The 21,031-nt window shown below is 44.4% G+C and overlaps 4 protein-coding genes and 1 long non-coding RNA gene across 8 annotated transcripts; 2 read left to right on the top strand and 3 right to left on the bottom strand.

Moving 5' to 3' along the window:
• Positions 1-29: 29 nt before the first annotated feature.
• LOC134190615 (uncharacterized) lies at positions 30-12,508 on the bottom strand. Of its 2 annotated transcripts, none has more exons than XR_009971660.1 (3): positions 8,730-8,970; positions 2,233-2,451; positions 30-354 (listed from the first exon to the last, which is right to left on the bottom strand). It is a non-coding gene; the product is annotated as an uncharacterized LOC134190615 (long non-coding RNA). The 2 variants fall into 2 exon arrangements; XR_009971659.1 differs by lacking the exons at positions 30-354; positions 8,730-8,970 and adding exons at positions 12,234-12,352; positions 12,407-12,508 and having other exon boundaries at positions 2,117-2,451.
• Positions 6,203-9,840, top strand: LOC134190611 (LIM/homeobox protein lim-6-like). The gene is made up of 7 exons (XM_062659068.1): positions 6,203-6,285; positions 6,364-6,550; positions 7,454-7,671; positions 8,229-8,470; positions 8,540-8,617; positions 8,874-8,976; positions 9,439-9,840. Coding segments are annotated over exons 1-7 (1,122 nt in total). The 5' UTR covers positions 6,203-6,284; the 3' UTR covers positions 9,732-9,840.
• Positions 10,113-11,147, top strand: LOC134190614 (LIM domain only protein 3-like). Its single transcript, XM_062659071.1, has 2 exons — positions 10,113-10,571; positions 10,687-11,147. Exons 1-2 carry the CDS (start codon positions 10,381-10,383, stop codon positions 10,958-10,960), a joined length of 465 nt encoding a protein of 154 aa, XP_062515055.1. The 5' UTR covers positions 10,113-10,380; the 3' UTR covers positions 10,961-11,147.
• Positions 12,509-12,711: 203 nt separating the features above from the next.
• On the bottom strand, positions 12,712-15,176 carry LOC134190610 (LIM/homeobox protein Lhx4-like). 2 transcript variants are annotated; one of them, XM_062659066.1, is made up of 6 exons: positions 15,070-15,176; positions 14,748-14,955; positions 13,843-14,039; positions 13,477-13,780; positions 13,337-13,383; positions 12,712-13,271 (listed from the first exon to the last, which is right to left on the bottom strand). In XM_062659066.1, exons 1-6 carry the CDS (start codon positions 15,083-15,085, stop codon positions 12,763-12,765), a joined length of 1,281 nt encoding a protein of 426 aa, XP_062515050.1. In that variant the 5' UTR covers positions 15,086-15,176; the 3' UTR covers positions 12,712-12,762. The 2 variants fall into 2 exon arrangements, with proteins under 2 accessions (XP_062515050.1, XP_062515051.1); XM_062659067.1 differs by having other exon boundaries at positions 13,107-13,271; positions 13,333-13,383.
• A 123-nt stretch (positions 15,177-15,299) lies between these two features.
• LOC134190612 (LIM/homeobox protein Awh-like) lies at positions 15,300-20,965 on the bottom strand. 2 transcript variants are annotated; one of them, XM_062659070.1, is made up of 7 exons: positions 18,689-20,965; positions 18,179-18,626; positions 17,200-17,668; positions 16,958-17,133; positions 16,589-16,821; positions 15,620-15,982; positions 15,300-15,566 (listed from the first exon to the last, which is right to left on the bottom strand). In XM_062659070.1, exons 3-7 carry the CDS (start codon positions 17,245-17,247, stop codon positions 15,496-15,498), a joined length of 891 nt encoding a protein of 296 aa, XP_062515054.1. In that variant the 5' UTR covers positions 17,248-17,668; positions 18,179-18,626; positions 18,689-20,965; the 3' UTR covers positions 15,300-15,495. The 2 variants fall into 2 exon arrangements, with proteins under 2 accessions (XP_062515054.1, XP_062515053.1); XM_062659069.1 differs by having other exon boundaries at positions 17,200-17,653.
• Between the last annotated feature and the right edge of the window lie 66 nt (positions 20,966-21,031).

The raw sequence follows: 21,031 nt of genomic DNA, 5'->3' as shown, positions 1-21,031 counted from the left end.
ACTCCAAAGCGCGCAATAAATGCGTCAACAGAAAAATTAGACGTTGCCTAAGCCAATTAACAACAAACAAGACTTCTTACCAAGCAACAAAAAAGCGGGCACAGTATAACTTGTGCGGCTCTAACTAATTAGACACATTTTCTTGGAATGCGCCTGACACCGGCTCTAGTTAATGTATTTCTCTGTGAAATGTGAAGTGGTGAGCAGCTTCATAGTGACCATGCATGCCTTCGCAATCCGTTACAAACTTTTAACATATGATATACGCCACTCATCTAAAGCCAGCCATGCTTGACACTCACATTCAGACGCTAGCATACCATGTACTCTCGCCACCATGCGTATCTTCGAATTCTGTAATCATGAAAAACAAAAACAAACTATTGCTGAGTGAGGAGAAAAACCTTAGAGAGAATAAAATGTTGCATTGGCAGTGATTTGTCCGTTTGCGTAATTAATAGATGTATTTAATAAACAATGCAATAGGCAACATTAATTACAATAAATTTAATATACACATATATAGTGACTACTCACATATTTCATTCTCTCAATAGTACTAGTGCTGCTGTTCTCTGGTACCATCAAGCAAGTCATTAGTATGTAAAGTTTTACACAGAAGAAGAAAAAGATAAAGATCAGAGGACAACTAGACTATCATTCAAATTACTAATTGTACTTCAATGCACACAAAGAAAATGTATACGCTCTTATATATTTCAATTACATGATATTACAACGTTACAATACAAACTACTGCTAAAGGCAAGAGCCCATGAAGGGACATCATTTGCTCTCATTTTATATATTTAATTAAAGGTTGTGTTTCTTGGTACAGTGCGTATTGCGTGCATGTTTCTGAATGCAAGCTAGACCGGTCATGCTTTGCCATGCAATGGTTACCCGGTAGCAGTTCCAGCTTCACACATCACTTTTGCAATTGTGGTAAACCTAGTAAAGTCATCTCATGACCCTTCCCTAGAGGCCTATCCACCCACCTGTGAAATCATAACAACATACATAAACAAAACAGACATAATACAAATTCACAGGAACTACCACGGAAAGAAGTAACAGTTCAAGACTCAACTCTCTAGACTCAATTAACTTTGACCCAACAAAGCAGCAGCTAGCCAAACAGCTGTCTTACTGTTCTAGTGCGGGATTAGCAGCTCTCTTGAAGTACAATGTTTCATTTGATCGATTCCTTTCACGCATTTCTCAGATACTTGTTAGTTGATAATTGCTCACTTGATCCATTCTTTTCTTCCTACAGAACCCACTTGCACTTCATTTCTGTGCGTTCTTTAGACTACCCTTCCTACCTAAACGTGGCTTCCGTAAGACAGAACAGAAAACAGCAGAAAAACATAGTAGACCAGTATATATGTCGATTAACAGCTCTGTAAATTCCACTATATTAGCATCAAATTAAATAACACTCTAATTGGATATATGCCACTGGAAATCATAACAAGTCATCCTTGGATGTTCCGCAAAAACCGTCTGCAGCAGACCGTCTCTTTTGACGTTTTACTGTAGCGTGTCAATTAAATAATTACCCAAGCTGACAACAGTCAGGTATGCTGTACGCAGACGTGACCACCGCCATGTTCCAAGTCATGCTCCGTCAGTATGCTCAATATATGGTAACTGTAGAAGGCTGTAGTGTCTCTGAGTAAGCCATACACCACTTTGTTGAAAGCGTACTCCACCATTCGATCAGCTCAATGTCGATATGTCATGTAGTCAAGCCTGCATGTACTCTAAGCCGACGGAGATGTAACTGTAACTAGTACCTCAGTATAACAGTTGATATACTGTGAAGTAAACCTAATATCTCACACGCACAAGTCATTAAATTGCAGATCCATGTGCGTACTGTAAGCTAATGTTGATTAATTGTTTTAAAAAAGGTTTGCAACTAAACAATCGGTCACTTTCTTCCACTGAGTTGCTCAATCGATGCCAAGCAAACTGAGAACCCCTGTGAATAATCCGATAATTGAAAACCCCCATCGACCGGTTTCAATACTAAATAAGAACCCCGGTTTCCACGTGGGGTCTGCCCTCAATTGTATGCCTGTCTACAGTAAAACCCTTCAATTTGCTCAATGAAGATTACTGTGTTCAACTTAGAACTTGATCATGCGAGCAGAGTCAATGAAACATGCCACAGTTACAGTTTCAGTGCAACGTACCATATGCATATGCACAAACACAGTCTCTAACCGTCCACTGTTCAAACAAATAACGTATCCAATATTGTGAATAAATCAACTTCAACAGCCAAGATTGCAAGATGATCTGGTATTGGTTTGACAATTGCGTAGATAGTGTACAGATTGAGTTGAGAAAGTTTGTCTAATACTAAAATACGTCAACTGTCATCAGGAGAAGAGATTGCCAAACCACATTTTTCTGTTCACCTCCAAAGCATTCCAGTTGCATCTGCAAGACATCCACCAAACAAGTCATTTAGCACTTGTTGACTAGCTAAATCCCTAAAGGAATAATCCTCCCCACAGCAGATTAGCAAGATAGAGATCAGAATTTCACAATGTGTGTGCATGTGTGTGTGTAGAAAAACTTTCTCTGCATATGACTGTACTGAAACTGTATGTCCCAGAGCCAAAATATTGTGCAAGAGAATTCATGCAATGAAGGCAGCAGTGCCACAAATGATTTCAATTGCGACAGGTGTAAGTGCATCCTGTCGGCAATATAGCAAGATCGTTCAAACAAGATAGCATGATATTCTTGGATAACCCAACACAATTTCCACAGACTGCTAAAACAAATGGGGTACGCCAGCTGTACAATAACACAGTATGTTGAAAACAGTCAAGTAGAGCCAACCATCTGCTATTTCTAGGAATTACTGTAAGCTCATTGTAAGGGGAGTAGGAAACTGATGCTTCAAGAAATGCTATCATATCATTGAGCTAGATCAGAGAATACACTGCAAAGTGCAAGAAACTTAGGGATGAAGTGATCGAACTTACCCAAACACTCATCGATATACGTACATATATGGTTGCTCCATTTTCAACTACAATAACTGTGGTAGATAATTTGAGAAACCTATGTGTATCAAATTACAGGTGAAAAAATGCGTGACCAACTGTAACGCAACATGCTTAATAGACAGGCAGTAGTCTTCTCCAATCCACATAGTCAGAAGTCAAGGTCTAATTTGCAACCTTGGAAGGACAATGGTTATTTTGAAGAATTAGGGCTTCATAACAATCACCTGGGTTGATGCTTTGAAAGTGGTGTCATGTATCCAGATTTACTTACAACCAGCAGTAGAATACAACAAAATTGTAGATTCTGATGGCTGATTGCACTATAACAATCTCTATCAATGGTCCTAATACCTTATCCAATGTGAGCAACGTACTCGTTATCCAACAGTTTAGTCATCTGAAACATCAATTAATTTGAGGTCGTTAAACCCATCTACAACAGATAAATGAATCCGTCAAGTCTCAATCTTTGATGCTAGATATCTTTTGACCATCTGGCAGAAACCATGGTAAGATACGAGACCCACAAATCCTATAACTTTCATGTCACAATAGTTAAAGAATAAACAAATTAGAAGTCTAGACTTGCATAGTGACCAAGAGTCCACGTCTGTCTTGGCGTAAGTACATGTGCATGTAACTCTAGCAGACTTTGCAATGATATGCCATTCATATTTAATTCATCACCAGTGTCACCAGAGTCACAATCATCAGAGGTAGACTTTCAAATGATATTCAATCCTCTGTTTTGATTGACTGTCTGCAAAGAACGCAAAACTTGGTGCTGCTAACCACAATCACTATTCACAACTCATGCAGATGAAGTGTGCAACAAGTACACGTGCATTGATGGTAAACTAGCAGTTGAGACGCCTCCAGCAATCCTCATCTCACCATCATCACATCATCATGCATCACATCATCATCATCATCGTCATTCTCTGCTCAAGATTAGTTGCTGCTGCAACAACCGATTGAGATTGACAGCTTATGTACACAAAGGAGTTTAGCTATACCAATTGCATGAGTCAACAAGGCTAGTAAGGACAGCTGCTATTACATGTTATGCTCTGCTTCTAAGCCCACTGCTCAGGTAGCAAACAAATCAGTACCTAACTGCACACTAAAATGCAAAGTTTGAACCACTAAATGTGATGAGAACCAGAATCTGTTTGATTGTGAAAAGTGTCCACAGAGCACATGCAGCATCCACGTCAGAACTGTGATATCTGAGCAAACCCTTAACGTCAATGAGGTTTGTGGGCAAGAAGAAGAGGGCACAAGAAAGTTGCAAAATGCAAACTTTAACCACAACTACCAGTTACAGGACTTCAACACAACCTGTCATAACTCATCTCCTAATGAGTCAACCCACAGTTAGAATCACTCATTGATTTTGCACGTCACTAATGCAAACTCAGCCAAGCAGATACTTCAGAATCCCTCGTTGGTTTCCATATTCAGTCTTTTCTTCAATTAGTGTGGTCAACGCATTGGAGACAAAACATCCAAACTAGCCCAGCATCTACACAGAATTGCAAAGAATGGGGCGGTTCGAAGCGGTCTGGAGGCGGTCGGAGAAACCCGACAACTGAGCAGTTGCTTGGATGACTGCCATAGGACAGTACATTCATACTGATCAGTGGGGAATGAGAGGCGGAAAGAAGCTCTATGCAGCTAATTCATAATAGACTTCTGAATGATAATCAAATTATTGGATCAAACCGCCAGCTGTCCACAAGTAGTTGAGAGACCCTCCAAGTCATCAGCAATTATATGTAAGGAACCCACGTGTTACTGAAAGACGGACATGAGTGGAACGCATCACCAGCTATTAGCTCGCGTTCCACTCCATTACGTCTGGAGTCCCAGTTTCTGAAACACTAATTATTCTATCTCTAAACTGCAGCACGGTTGATTGAGACCCAACTCTCAACAGTCAGTACACAAAAAGAATGCATACAAATACATCTGCCACTGCACACGCACTCTGTACAGTACACCACATGGCATCGCTCCTTACAAACGTGGCTGATTGCGAGGTCTGCTGTTCTGCACAACGACAACCCTAGAGCTTCCTCGGTTGCTGCTTTACCTTCATGTAGGGATCCTGTTTCAGTAACAAGGATAAGGTAAACGCCACTAATTAATCGCTGCCGAATCGTCTCAATTGAATTAGAGGTGCCATCGCATGGATTCAAAAGAGCCAGAGTTGCACAACGGTAAGTACCGTCGAGTCGACCATACGGATTCTCCGCACTCATGCTTTGGGATGAAAACGGAAGCCTAGGAAGAATCGTTGTACCGCTCAGCTCAACTGGAAAGCGTAATTCGATTTCCTGCAAGCTCGAAGCCCCTTATCTAATTATCGCGTGCTCGCCTTGGGGGAAGATGATCGGCTGACTTCGCATCTCCGCTCACTTTCCACGGATCATCGAAATTATAGCACTTCTCCGTCTTTCCCTCCTACACCGCCATCAACCGTCCGATCCCATCTCGAGGGATTAGCGAGTTCAAGACAAGAGCGATTGCTCGTTTCGCGGCCAGTTTGAAGCCCACGCGTGCTAGAATTCCAATCGATTAGCAAAGCGAGGCGGCGATTGGGGCAGAGAGCGAGTTAGTAGCTCGAGGGTGTTGTCGTTCCGCCCTCTGATTGGACCGATAACTGCATTAAATAGTAAGGTTGACATTCGGCTGTTAGTCCATACTGTTTAATGGTCTGTCGTCGTCCGCTCCGCAGCAATCGGGCCTTCTCTTTGGCCAAAACGGTTCACGACCAGAAGGATCATCACCGACCATCACGCGAGGTGACTCCCCCAGACTCGTATGCCTGCCTGCCGTCTGCACGAGTTAACTTGTTTTCATACCGTAGCACTTGAAGCGGTTCGTCTCCGGCACCATTTACCTTCCAAGCAACACGACGCTTCACTGGCCACCGGACGGGGCCTCTTACAATGGCCATCTGACTCTCCAACGTCCGTCCACTCCGGCCGGTAGCCTCGTCGCCGCATCAGAAGGAGTTTCGCCGGGCATTTGTAAGTGTCAACAAATTGACAACGTGTTGCTCCAACTGTCTGTTAGCGTGTCGGTCGCAGAGGCTCGGATTTCGCTAGTCGCGAGGCCCACGCAGTCGACTCTGCTAGGCAAACGGTCGTCTTGTCAAACACTTGTTATGCAGCACACCGTTCGACAGGGGTCCAAGCCTAATACTTGTTTGATCAGCAATTTGTACGATTATCGTAATAGGACCACTGGAGTAAGCGGGCTTCGCTCGTTGCGCCCCTAACTGTTACCACTTGCTTCACCATCTCTCACTCACTCTTCTCTCTTCCAGTGGTAGGCGACATGAGCCAGCCGACTTGCAGCGGGTGCGGAATTCCCATCCAAGATCGGTTCCTTCTCAAGGTCATGGAGCAGACGTGGCACGAGCATTGTCTGCAGTGCTGCGTCTGCGGTGTGCAACTATTCGGCAGCTGCTTCTATAGGAATGGACGCTTCTTCTGTCGACATGACTATCAGAGGTAAGTGAGTGCAATCCGTTGCATACGCTGCGGTAAACTATTACAAGCGTTTTGTGGCCAGAAGGCACGCTACGGGCACGTGCTGCCTTCGCTTTGTATGGTAGTTTTGCATATCTGGCCGAATCGACCTCGTGAGGGTTTCGAGTGCGAACGAACGGAATGAGGAAAATAGTCGACGCGTTGGTGATAAATCCTCACCGAGGTGCAAACAGTTAGCTCAAACTGCCACATTCCACATTCCATCACAACCACTGTGTAGGGTGGTGCATGGGCCTGTCACCACTGATTCAACAAATTGTCAACCTTGAATCAGTCACGCGTCCTTGCAATAGTCTAAGATATCTCTCGAGTCTGGTTTTGCTCTCCGACCACAAGCTCAACCCTCTTCCCCCTACTAGGCCTGCACTTGCATGTTGCAGGATGCCACCTGCCATTTGCAGAACACAGCTGACTCTTTTGCTTGCTGGTGGTCTGTAAAGGAGTCTATCACCAGACAGCACTTGTCTGGACAAAGGTCGTGTCCTAGTGAACCAGTCTCTTTAACTTCAGTGGCACTCAACGACCTGAATCAGTGATCCACATTTTGAGAGCTCCTGCCAACGACAACTGGTATGTTTTTACTTTGAATGTCGTTCTTATTCATTATCGAACTTATGCCATCATTTGGTTAGTGCCTTTAAGTTAGAGCCACGATGTATTTCTATGTTTGTGCAGGCTGCAGTCCTTTCATTAGATCATTAGTGCCCTACAGCTTTTTTATGAAGTAAACAAATGTAATCCAGACCTTCCGTACTTCTTAATAAACACAAAACTTAAGAAATTGATCAAACTGCAGACTAAACAAGAGCCAGTTCACTAGGAGGTGATAATAGTTAGAGCTTGACTTGACTGTCTTTTTGATAGAATGTTTGCGACCAAGTGCACGAACTGTGGAGAGGGCATTTTGTCATCTGAGCTTGTCATGAGAGCAAGAGGTAGTGTGTACCACCTGCATTGCTTCAACTGTTGTATATGTCGTCGCCAACTTCAGAAGGGAGAGGAATACGTGCTTCACAACAACCAATTATTCTGCAAGCACGACTATCACAATATCTCACAAATTCAGGAAGCTAGTGATCCAGGTAATTACCACTTTAACTTATAGGACTGACTGTATAGTTAGTAAACACTAACGATATCCTAGTAAGGATTTGTGCATTGTGTTCAAGTCTCGATTACTGCTTGGCAGCTTGTTGGGCTTGCTCTGGTTCTGACCAAACAGTGAGAAGGCTCCACCAATGCCCTCCAACTGAGTGTGGTCAGACTCCCCTCTGCCTTATGCTCCTTGATTCAAGGAGAGGGTGGAGACATACATCAGGCATAGTCTTACTAGCTGATGACAGTATTCAGAAAGTAAGCCACCCACAGCAGGACTAACATATTCAGCACTGTCTGGATGTTTTAGCCAGCCTAGCGGTCAGAATTGCAGGGGTTTAGTTTACTGACGTCACTCATTAAATTAGTGGGCAGACAGGTGTATTTCAAAGACTGTGACTAGACCATAGATCAGTCTGTTTTTCAAACTCGTGCAGTTCTGTTATAATGGATTTTCTCTACAGTAGCATCGACAATAGTCAAGGAACAACTCATGCCCTGGGCTGGCAGCAGAACTATAGTTTTGATACTGTGTCTCCTGTAGGACCTGGGCCGGGGGCTCTACATCATCCACCTATGCTTCAAGGATCCTACTCGGAGTTCTTTCCTATGCAGCATACACAGTTACATCCTATGCCTCAACCTAGGCCATCTTTCAGACGAGACCAGATGCCAACGTTTGGATTCCAAGCTCCAGCTCCCAAAAGACCTCGAACTATACTCACAGCTACACAGAGACACCTCTTCAAGTCAATCTTTGAGCAGAATCCCAAGCCATGTAGAAAAGTATGCCAAAATAGTCATCACGTTCTGTTTACGTTTTTTTTTGACTGCTACGTGTGTTTGCCTACTAAGGTCAGAGAAAGACTCTCCCAAGACACAGGATTGAGCGTTCGTGTAGTCCAAGTATGGTTTCAAAACCAACGAGCTAAAGTAAGAGAAACCGAACTCCGTTCGTGTACACTAGTTAGTACCAAGTAGGGTAACTCCGTTCGTGTACACTAGTTAGTACCAAGTAGGGTAAAACAATTGAATAACGTCTTACCTTCCGTGTAATGACTTTCAACCGCATTACTAGCGCACACCAGCGATGCTACTGCCTTGATAGTCACACGATTCAAACAACAACGACCAGCTGCATGCCATTCTCACACTGCGGGCAACTCAATCCTTTCTCGTTGTCGTACAGGTAAAAAAGACCGAGAGAAAGAAAGAGGGACGGTCAGAATCAGCATCGTCGGTTCCCAGCGGAGCCGAAGGCTCCCCAGCCAAGTCAGACGACCCGAAACCCGGTAAGAGTGCATGCGCAGTAGCACGCCGGTCTACAGCAATAAGTTAGAACCCGCGCGTAGGGCTCTTGCTGCATGCTGTTTACTAGAAGCTTGGAGATTCCGCGCATGCCAGCAGCAGTGCAACCGCAAAATCCGCAGGCATTTACTTTACTTGTTTTTATACGAATAGAGAGACAAATGCTGATGTTTCAAGTGTTATTGATCCTTGTTATGCTTCGAGATCGGTTTTAAAAGATGGCGTGGGTGGGTGCTCGAACAATTGAACAGCAGCATGTCCCAGTTGGCACGTGTTGTTCTAACGCGACCGCAGAGTTGGCGATCGGGCGGTTCGTTTCATCCAATTGCGGTTCACGCATTGAGTATCACGATTGGGCGGGACTTCGCATAGCAGTCACGTTGATAGACATTCAGTGATATAAAAATTTTAGTGCTGCATTGCTCATTTCGATTCCTTGTTTGCAGAAGTCGTCATGAGCTCTGAAGACAGTTCTGGTGATCTGACGACGCAGGCGGACAGTCCGGTGTCTCTCCAGTTGCAGTCACCTCTGCAGGCGATGAGCACAGCTTCACAGAGCGCGCCCGGCATTAGCGATGCTTCGATCGCAATGACAGGAGGCGTCTCTATGCCTCAGCAGTCTGTCGGCGGTTTCCTAGCGGAGGCGAGTCGCGTAGAAGACACGAGAACTTCGCATTCCGGCGACGATCCCTTGCAAATGCTCCACTCCATGCAATCACATTACTTTGATCGTTCTTGAGGTATCGTTTAGATTTAGACAGAATTATTTAGAAACAGCGGAATTATTGGTGCTACGAATTAGAGAGCAGTTTTATTTTCCATTTCGGTCTGCAAATACATATCTACAAATTCACCACGAGGGGAAGTCCCTTTGTCAATCATGCTGTTTTGCATCAGACCGACACGCCCACCGCTCAAAGTGATAGTCTCGTACAATCGGGATCGTCAATAGACCGCTCGACTAGCGTAATATTGGCGTTGCGGTTTCTTAACGATCAGAATGCGTCGACGAGTTCCGCGACATTATGTACCACTTGGTCAGTTGGGGTCTACTCAAACAATCGTAATAGCGACAAGATGGTGGCAGAGTGGTTGGAAATGAGCGATAGCAACCGTCCAACCAACGATTGCAAGACCTCTAATTAGAAGCACGGGACTTCTACAACAAACACACACACATCCTTCTCAGTCGGAGCCGCCCTCTTTCTACTCGGCGATACGTCGCGCTCTGTCAGCTTCACAGAAGCGTCGCAACATGGAACGATGCCCGGGTATATACATATATATCAATTGCAATCGACGCACGACCCGCACGCACTCCGACTACACTTCGACATTCTCCCGTCAGTCGACACTTGGATACTTTTACCTCTTGTGTTTGGCTAGGGATGAGCGGTGGGAGTTTCGTCTGTGCTGGATGCGGCACCGGCATCGAAGACCGCTATCTACTGTTTTCACTGGACAGATACTGGCACCAGGGATGCCTCCGCTGCAGCTGTTGTCACACAGCATTAGCCGCCGAAGGATCGACCTGCTACGTGAAGGCAGACCAGATCCTATGCAAGAAAGACTATCTCAGGTATGTTGCGGTCATAGCCACAACACCAACTGCAAATGATGACCACTCCCATGCAGATGTAGAAGCGGCATCGCTTTTTGTTCTCTGCCGAGCTAATCAAGGTGTTTCATTATAGATTATATGGACGCAATGGGGTGTGCTCGCTGTGCGCTCAGAGTATACCGGCGTCTGAGATGGTGATGCGTTGCCGAGACCGCGTGTATCATGTCGGGTGCTTCCAGTGCGGATACTGTCGTCGACCGTTGACGACGGGTGATAGGTATTATCTGGTAGGCGGTCAACTGGTGTGCGAAACGGACTTCGAGGCGAGAAGACAGGCCGGACAGACGGTGCAGCTGCCACAGAATCCCATCGCTGTCGTCACGTGCACTCATCAACAGCTGTTGTAAATTGTCGCGTTAGATGAATTAGGTTACGAGTTTTGATTAATTGAGTTAATCACGTGGTGATTGAAATGTACGACAGGCCGCTCGTCATGTGACGTGTATCAAGCACAGCTAGAAGGCTGCCTGTACGTTTACTGACTCCTACACTGTGGGTGCTCTTTACTAGCCTAGAGGAGTACGTACTTAGCAATGCCAGAATAGATGGGGAGAAATAAAGGTGCAGGTATTGCTACTAACCTACCACATCTAGTTGTCTGCGTGAAGAATAAGCAACGACATAACGTTGTCTATCTACTCGCCTAACGTATACTCATGCGCAAACAAATGAAAGAAATGATAACACAGTACTTTTAGCTCTGTATGTAACTCAAAAGTATACGGGGACTGTGCGGTAATATAATTAGTAACTCGTGACATGAGTATACGGGACCTAACTGACAAACACATGAGTATACGGGACCTAAATAATAAATGCAATTGTCCCTCGAACGATGTCTAACGAAGTTACACATAATTGTCTCTGCCTTGACAGCGCGCGCGATGAGTCAACGGCCGCAGGAGTGCACGGTGGGCGAGTCTTGTTGTGTTCCCGCGTGTCATGCGCAGATGGTAGAGGCGCGAGGTTTCTCCCCGCGAGTCATGCGCAGTAGCATAGCACGTTTTGCAGTTCGCGCGCGTGGACGTTCTTCCCATCCCTCCCACTCCCTTTTTCCTAGACTCTCCGTAGACGGCAATGCCGTTCTACGTAAAATATTGGGGTGGGGACAGAGTCTGGTATGGATAGCCCTCGCCAAGACCAGCCTTTAGCGCGCGTGAGGTACCATGACCGGGCTCCGCCCCCTCGTGAGCGCCGATCTTCCTCTCAGGCAGGTCGACAGGTACAGCAGTGAAAGTGCTTGAGAGGAACGGGAAGCAGAACTCGGGGTCAAGGTAAGTAGTCAATACCATGTGAATGCGACCGTCGACGCTAGGTAACTCAGTTCGTCAATCAAATTCTTGGCAACGAACTAGATCTTGAACTACGAGTCGTTTGCGTCACACGTCTACAGCTACGTGACGCCGAATATGCTCGACACGGAGGTCCTACACGCAGCGACCGCGCGTGCCTATAGTCTTCGGTCGATTACAGAGGTACACATGCTGCACAAGCTATCAAAACGTGCCTATCACACACACGCACCTGTACCATGAATCCACCTACACGTATCTAGACGCGCGAGCAGGTGCATTACACGGTTCCTACTCAGAACACACAAAACGAAAAGTCTCGGCTAACTTTCACTCCATCCCCACGTTGTCTAGAGAACGTTTTCCCTCCATGCAACACATTGAAATCTCTCGACCGCTTTTCTAGTTCGTCGTTCTAGCCAGTGTATTTGATAGTCACTGAAGCTTCTAGATCAGAAACGCTCGACACCATTCCAAGGAACTGCTTGAAAAGCCACCAACCGTGCATTCTTAGCCTTCGTACGTGTACTTGAAGTGAAACACCGACGTCGCCGCGCAATCTCCCGGAACTTCAAAGAATGCGTGTTAGTACGTCACTAACCGTCCACACGGATTCAGTCACAGTCGAATCGAAATATCGAAGTAGAAAACAACGTCTCTAGAAAATTTCTATCAAATTGTACGACAGAGAACGGTCTCAGACTAGCGTTTTGTGCACAACCGAAACCATTTCTGCTATCAAACGAGCACCGCAACTGCAATACGTCGTTCAAGAATGAGAGATGAGTATACGGCTCAGTGTCCATGTACGAGTTAATAGATTAGTTGTCCGTACGGTCTTCTAGACGGTCTGGTCTTCAATGATACTGACTGGAGGTAGTAGAAATGGGCGCTGCTGCTATGAAATACACACCTGCTGCGGTTGAACTCGACACAGCACAAGTAGCCGGCAGAGAAGTATGAGCCGGACGTCGTTCTAACGTCCGAAAAGAGAGCAAGGGTGCTGCTTGCGACGTAGCTTGCCCGACTAGACAATCCGATCTAGTCACAGAAGTGTCAGAGCCAACTGGTTGAGAAAGTCTTGAGCACAATCTGGAATCGGTGACACCTCCCACGGACGTCAGGCTAGTAGTCTCGGACATGTTTCCTTGCTTTCCTTCCTCACCGTGTGATTTGGTGGAAGACTCTGTGTACCAATTGAGCCGAGGAGAAACAGCTACTTCTTGGGAGTACACACTGTACTCAGGTTGAATGTCAAGAGCTATTTCAGGTAAAACCTGTTCGACCAGCTCTGGCAATGTTGATAAAAGTTCTTGACATTGTTTTGTAGAGACTTCAACGTCTTCAGAGTCTATTAGACTGCCGCCTATACAAGGAGAATCAGCAACTGTAAAACATGCTACAGTACTGCTTCAAATGTGTCCTACGAGCCTTGGTGTTGTTCTGTCTCTGATACTGAAGATTGTGTCTCAGTGGTTCTATAAAAGTAATCATCTTTGGTCAATCCGCAGCTTCTAAACCTCACCGTTGCTACTCTATACTAAAATTCTACTGTCACTAACTACACTGACCTTGGTCGTTTGGATACTGTTCGCGATTTTGTCTTGCTTTTCCCTTCTCTCTTTAACTTTGAGCTTCCTTGTCTAGCCTTAGTCAATTCAAATGTTTCTTTCTGACATCGTCTTTCCTTTGCTCTCTTATTTTGAAACCAGACTTGTACAACTCTTGCAGGGAGTCCTGTTGCTCTAGCAAGGTCTTCTCTGACTGTTCGAGTTGGTCTAGTATTCTTAGCATAGACGACTTTCAACGCATCTTTTTGTTCGGTAGATATGCTTGTTCTAGGACGTTTTACAGTAAATTCGGCATCATCAGGATCTGTACTATCAGACATATTGGTCATAGACACTTAATCTGCATGGTTGTGTACAAATGACAACCTTTAGCCTTTTCTTGGTCTTCCTTGCAGACAACTTTACCATCCTCCATCAAGAAGAATTCGTCTCCAGTCTCAAGTTGTCTTTCACATGTATTACACTTGAAACAGTGCATATGATAGACATTATCGATGGCTCTCCTGACTAGTGTAGTAGGCGGTATTCCTTCTCCACACGCGGTACACTTTATTCCATATCTCCTACACAACAGACAGGCAAACAACAAGTCACGTAGAGACATTGTCACAACTGATAACTAATGTCTAGCTACGGTAGTATGAAGTAAAGCTATAGACACACAAACATGCCCGTCTAGAAAACTTTATCCGTGCTGTGGTGCACATAGCACAAAACCCAACACGCACACGCACGCACACACACACACACATACACACACACACACACACACACACACACACACACACACACACACACACACACACACACACACACGGACCAAAAGCAACACACAATTCAAATACTAGTTGTTCTAGATTCCAAACGAGTCGATTTCGTCACTTCAGAACATGTCGAAGGCGTCGGTCATGAAGATCACGTGAGTCGACTAGCAAGTAAGCGTGTGGTCCAGCAGACGACCTGGAGAGAGACAGTCGCAACTACTAGAGATGCTCTGGCCTAGAAACGGTTCGACTCGTCTCGAACTTGATGTCAACAACAAAGACGTATCCCACGCATAAATGGCGCCCTTGTATGCTAATAGCCGTAATAGCATTCGCTCCTCTTCAAAACTAGTGAAACGCACCTCCGCTCGCCACCCGTTAGACTAAAATGGGTGGGCGTCGCGATTGGGTTCACAAGTCACGTACGCACAATCGGAATGTGAATTATCCCTTTCATAGAGATTCGCAGTCGCAAGTGCCATACAAGACCTACAGCGAGTGTCTGACCTGTAGAAGTGGTCTTTACAAAACAGCAGCTCGTCACGACAATAGCATTTCTCACTGAGTGGGAGTCGACAGTCATGGCAGCAGACGCAACCGGCATGCCAGGTTTTCTCCAGGACTTTGTAGACGTATCGGCCGCGTATTGGACGCGAGCAGCCGGCACACGACTGTGGTTTTGTGGTGTCTTCGCCTTCCAGTCCGGTCTCCTCTCCTAAGTCAAGCACAGAGTCGATTTGAATATTAGTCACACGATATCGGAAATCCAAGTAATCTTGCTGCAAGCCGCAATCAAATCTGGTTAGACAAACGGCGTCAAGTCGTGTACCTTCGGTTTCATCCATGTTCACAACGTCTGTTTGCTGTGAATTACTTCTTCCGACCGATGCAGCCGGCCATGTGGACGCCACGGCCGCAAGTGCGTCAACTGAAGGGTTCTAGACGCTGCCCCCTCAATTGACACCAACGCGAAGCCGGTGGAAGATACGAGGTGCCAACCATTTCATTGACCAATCGCATCGCGAAGATCGCTTTTGTACCACCGGAAGTACACACCCATGACTACACTATTGCGTAATAAGTGCAATTGTATCCGATCTTATCAAGTGAGATATACAATACGATTATTATCAGGTGGAGCTACGGATGCTTACAGCACGGAAACAAAGCTGGCATTGTTGTACGTACGTCTTCATCACCAGATCGAAAAATCACAAATCGTCGTCTGCACAGCTAGACCAAGCGTAGAAAATTGTCAAAAATCAGACTCTTGTCGACAACAGTGACAGTAGGTGAGACCACATTGAGAACAACATCCAATAATTCCTAGAACAGAATCGTTCACCTCCATTGTCTAGACTACAATGATGACATCTTACTGTTTGGTGGCTGCTCTGTTGCCGCAGTCCGCCTATTAATTAGCAGAGCAGCGTCTAGTAGGAACGGACGCATTCTCAGCGTGGAAACAGAATTACTGCCGTAACCCATTTTTGGGAGTTGACTATGTAGCTCTGCCGTATGTCTTCTGTGACGTGCTCGATTGTTCTGAAACCATACTTGCGTCACTCGCTTGCTCAGTCCTGTCGAGTGAGCGATACGGTCGAGTTCTTGAGCGTCCGGGTTGGGTTCAAGGTTATAGTGTCTTTGCAACACTTGCAGCTGTTGTTCGCTGAAGATGGTACGCGGTCGCTTCGAGTGATGCTGATGCCGTCTCGCCCTCCTTTTACTGCCGCTGACTATCCCTACAGACGAGAGAATATTAGTTGTAAATTTACAGCCAACAAAGCTACAACCAAAGAGAGGTAGATAGTGTAGTTAAACTACTTAGAGCAGCAGCAGCAACTTCAGCATCTCCTCAAACGAGTGATGTACTGTGGAACACAGTTTGAGACATCACAGGTAATGGCAACAAATGTTACAGCCAACCAATTGACCCCAAAATTGTAAGCATTTGCACAACTGTTAGCAGTAACCTCCGAACTCAGTGAACCCTTAGAGCTAGAGCTTAGCTATAAAGTATAAATTACCACCAAACCTGGACCTTCACCAACTGACTGCTAAGCTATGAATAATAGACAGTTTGGTTGCCAATATAATCATTTCGCTTTCAGTTTATTGTTGTAGTGCTAACATATACCCACTACATCCTTTTACGCTTAAGGTCGGGCAATGTCAAGCCAACCCTACACGTATACTAATAGTGGGTACATGAACGCACACAAAGAACACAATCCCCACAGTAAAACCAAAGAATTGAAAAATACCAGAAATGATAACATTCAAAGTCGGAAACCAACAAAAAAACCTATGTGTGTTTGTAGCGCTCAATTGCAGTGTTAATTAAATACCTTCCTCAATTTGCTGCTTGTTGTGACCGTCCTCGTCTGTGTCCACATCGACGAAGTGGTGCTTGCAGATAACATTCTCATTCTGCAGCACAAACTCTTCTCCGGTCGACAACTGCCGCTGACAGAGATGACAGGAAAAGCACGCTAAATGATAGAACTTTTTGTGCGCCTGACGAATCCAGTCACTTGAAAGGATAACGTGCAAACAGGCCGCACACTTGATACCGTAAAGCCTACACAGAGTTCACAAACAACTAATACTGTTACAGCGCGTAGCAGAACGCCTGAAGGGTGTTTTCTCTCTCTGCTAACTAATCGATTGCATTCAATACTCGACGACGTCTAACGACGTCGACAAAAGCGACTCACTTGAAGTAGTCGAGTCGGCAGTAAATGCGGTCTTGCTTGACGAAACAGCTCGTTTCGTCGCTCAGATTGACATGGCACGCAGAACAACGGAGACACTTCTCGTGCCAAAAGCGCTCGTCCATTTTCAGCAAGTACCGGTCGGGAATAAACTCCCCGCAGCTTGCGCATACCTGGCTCTGATACAGAACCGTTGAGTATTAACTACAACATTTCCACTCGAATGAATGTACAGTACCACTAACCGATTCTAAACCTCCGACGTCTACGTCAGATTTCTCTGCCGTATCCATTTCGAGAGAGAAAAAGTTTGGGATAATGACTAGAGACAGGTGACGCACCAGTTTAGATGCCAACTAACTTGACTGCCTTTTGCTGCGACAGACAAACTCAACGCCAAACGATTCGCTGTCGTACTGCAAGCGGTGAACACTTGTTAGGGTATTTGACACCGTAACGTCGTGTTTCGCGCGTCTCCGAGTGTAAGCATCGTCTAGCTGGAAAACCACCCTGCACGCATCCGTACATCTCCAGTTTGACTTTTGCAGTGGAATTACGTATCAACGACGTGTCCTGGACAAGTTTGACGTTCGGGCAGCAAGAGAAAACTTCGCATACTTTAGAGATTGTGTGATAATTTCAAAGGTGTTTGAAATAAGTGTCAGTTTGATCAATTAGTCCGTACAGCATTTTCTTCCTCTAGAAAATACGTTCCTATATATTGTGACTTCTTATTAGAAGCAAGTCACAGTACCAGATCAAATCATAATGACAGTAAGCAAACAAGACACCCTCAAAATTCAATTAATAAAAATTATTTAAATAATATTAAATTATTAAATTATCATTTGTATCTAATGATTGGTTGAGAAGTTCTATTGATATTGTGACCCCCAATGTTGTATCCAATTGTGAACATATATGGGACAGTAGACATACTGTGATAAACATTAGTGTAGTTGGGTAGGTGCAAGAACCGACAGCATAGAACAAAATTGAGCAAGTTGGCAGGTTGACAAGAGAATGTAGAGGCAATCAAAGATAAACATATAAAACAGACAGACAAACAGACAGACAGACAGACGGACAGACAGACAGACAGACAGACAAACAGACAGACAGACAAACAGACAGACAAACAGACAGACAGACAGACAGACAGACAGACAACCCATTTCGGAAGATCTACAGTCTCACAACAAAGAAGTAACAATTCTGGCTTACCTGAATGACGTTTATCTCATTGGCAGTCCTGATCAAGTGTTTCATGTCTTTGAAAGGCTGAGATCTGCTTTCAGCAACATTAATCTCATGATTGAGGAGAAGAAGTGTGAGATATATTGTTCCTCATTACCGTTGCTTAACACCATCTCTGAGTCAACTTCCATACCAGCCACAGGTCAAGGATGTAGAATTCTGGGCACACCTATAGGAAGCTCATCATACATCATCAAATCTTGCTCTGCTGTTGCACAATCGGGATATAATTTGTGTGGTAAGCTGTTGCAGTTGCAAGATCCCCAGTGTGGCATGCTCTTGCTGAGATATTGTCATGTTACTCGGATGAACTTCCTATCACGAACTGTTTCCACCTAGACTTTTGGAGTCCACTGCAGCCATCCATGACACACTGACAAGATCAACGTTCACCAATCTTTTGGGTAGAGGTAATCTAACAGACAGGCAGTGGCTTCAAGCAGTTTTACCAATAAGACATGGAGGATTTGGTCTCACAGCTTTATTAACATCTACAGCACCATTTGCATTTCTGTCTAGTTGGGCTTCAACCCTGAATACAATAGCAAAACAAATTCCTGATGCTGAGAGATTGCTTGATGAAGTTCAGAATTCACATCATTCAAATAGTTCCATCAGCAGAGATTTGTGCAATGTTTTGCCTCAAAACAAAACTCTCGTACAAGTTATCAACGACAGGAAGCAACTACAACACAGGCTGACTGAGGAGTACATGAAATCTCTGTCAAATGGTTTTATTCATAATTCATCTTCGACTAGAGACCAATCTCGAATGAAGTCCTTGCAAGGCAAAGGTGCAGGAGTGTGGCTCTTGACAATACCATCATCATCATGGCATGCATTATCTCCGTGCAATTTCCGCTTGGCATCCTTGATAAGACTGGGCTGCCAAATGCCTTTGGCTTCTGGTCAGTGTGACTGTGGGAAAGACTTAGACTCAGATGGATACCACCTAATAACATGTAAGACTGGGGGCGGCCCGGTAATCAGCCATAACAACATGATTTCAGCATGGTCAGACTGTTTGAGTCAACAGCAATTGCATTACGTAAAAGAACCTAGAGGAAGATCTGTCAATTCTGAAGACAGATCAGACATAGTCATATTTGATTTGGCATCGGAGGGGGGAGGGGGATCTTCAATTGGATATTGGTCTAGCGCATCCCTGGAGTAATGAAATAGAAGGTTTATCAGCTACAACTCAGAGAGCAGCGGCAACCAGAAGAGAATCTGAAGATCAAAAAGTACGACCAGGAGCTCTTGCCTAGAAGTTTTCAACCAACATTTGTGCCTATAGTCTTCGAACATTTTGGCTGTTGGGGAGAGAAAGCTGAAGAAAACTATTTAAGGAAACTGTCACAGCTATCAAGAGACGAAGACGGAAAGTCAAATGCATCAACCTTCAAGTCATACTGGAGATCCGTGTTTTCTGTGTGTCTACAACGATCAAATGCTAGAGTGATTGACAGAAAAATAAAGAAGATTGTTTCAAGAGACAGCCACGTAAACATACATAATCGTAGGTAGAACCAAGTCCTAATGACTTGGGTAGTATTTAGTGCTTAGATGGTGCATAATAGTTCAATGTTTGAAAATATATGTAATGAGACAGACAGACAGACAGACAGACAGACAGACAGACAGACAGAGACGGACAGACAGAGACAGACAAACAGACAGACAGTAGCTTTTAAGTGTAGTCCTCATTTTGTTTTACACAAGTTTCAATTTTAGCTTAGTTTAGTTGATGAACACTACTAGTAGTTGGACAAAACATAGTACCCTGCATTGCAAAATGTATCATTGATAAAAGTTCAAATATATGTGATTGATAGACAGACTGACAGACAGATAGACAAACAGATTATTTTATTCTTTGATAAGCATTATTACATGATCTAGTCGCAAGATGGTAACAGTTTTAGAATTTCTAAATCAACAGACAGACAGACAGTCATTATTATTATTATTATTGAGAGCCGTTACGACTTCTAAAAACAATAACAATCTAAATCCTTTTACACTAAAACGACCAGCTAAAGAACGCTACAAACAGTCATGTAATTGTAACCTCCGGTCTATAATTCTAACAAAAGACTTCCAGAATGTTTCAAAAGATGCATCAGACCTTCTTATGAAACAACTGGTTTTAATATGATGTCGTAGATGCCACTGAAAACTGGCCGATTATTGCAAGGGGAGAGAGAGTTTTCCTTTACCCAGACAGACAGACGGACAGACAGACAGACAGACAGACAGCTTGTCAGGACACAACAGCAAACATACAGAAGGACAGATAGGTAGACGGACAGATGACATAGTAAAGGTAAAGCTGTGTGACAAGTGAGACAAACAAACTTCATAACTACTCAAAAACGAGAACAGCTTTAACTTAATTAATTAAGATTGTTCCACTTACTAATTTAGTCAATCAACTCTACATATGTCCAAATTTCCACTAGCAATACACTACGTATACAGACGCCCTGATTAATCTACCATAACTAAAATCTACATCACTAATATATTTCCTTGTCCTGACACTCAAAAATCACATTCGAATTATGTCAGAACGATTTCTCTAGACAGCTCAGTTATTGTACATTTAGCTCTAGCTAGGAGCTAGCAAGAAACCTTTACAGAGCCATGCTGCTGCATAAAAACTTACCCTCTCGTTGGCTCTGCCGATTGCAAATGACCAAAAAAATTTACATACCTGTAGAACTGCTCTACTCATCCTACACACGATCCCATCATTTGATAGTTACTCAGTCTTCGCGCATGCTCATAAAAATGTTGAGGCTCAGTGCAGGAGCTAGA

The sequence above is a fragment of the Corticium candelabrum genome, chromosome 15 (genome assembly GCF_963422355.1).
Source record: "Corticium candelabrum chromosome 15, ooCorCand1.1, whole genome shotgun sequence".
Lineage (NCBI taxonomy): Eukaryota > Metazoa > Porifera > Homoscleromorpha > Homosclerophorida > Plakinidae > Corticium > Corticium candelabrum.
The sequence above is the reverse complement of the archived record's forward strand: the minus strand, read 5'-3'. Positions and strand labels throughout refer to the sequence as shown.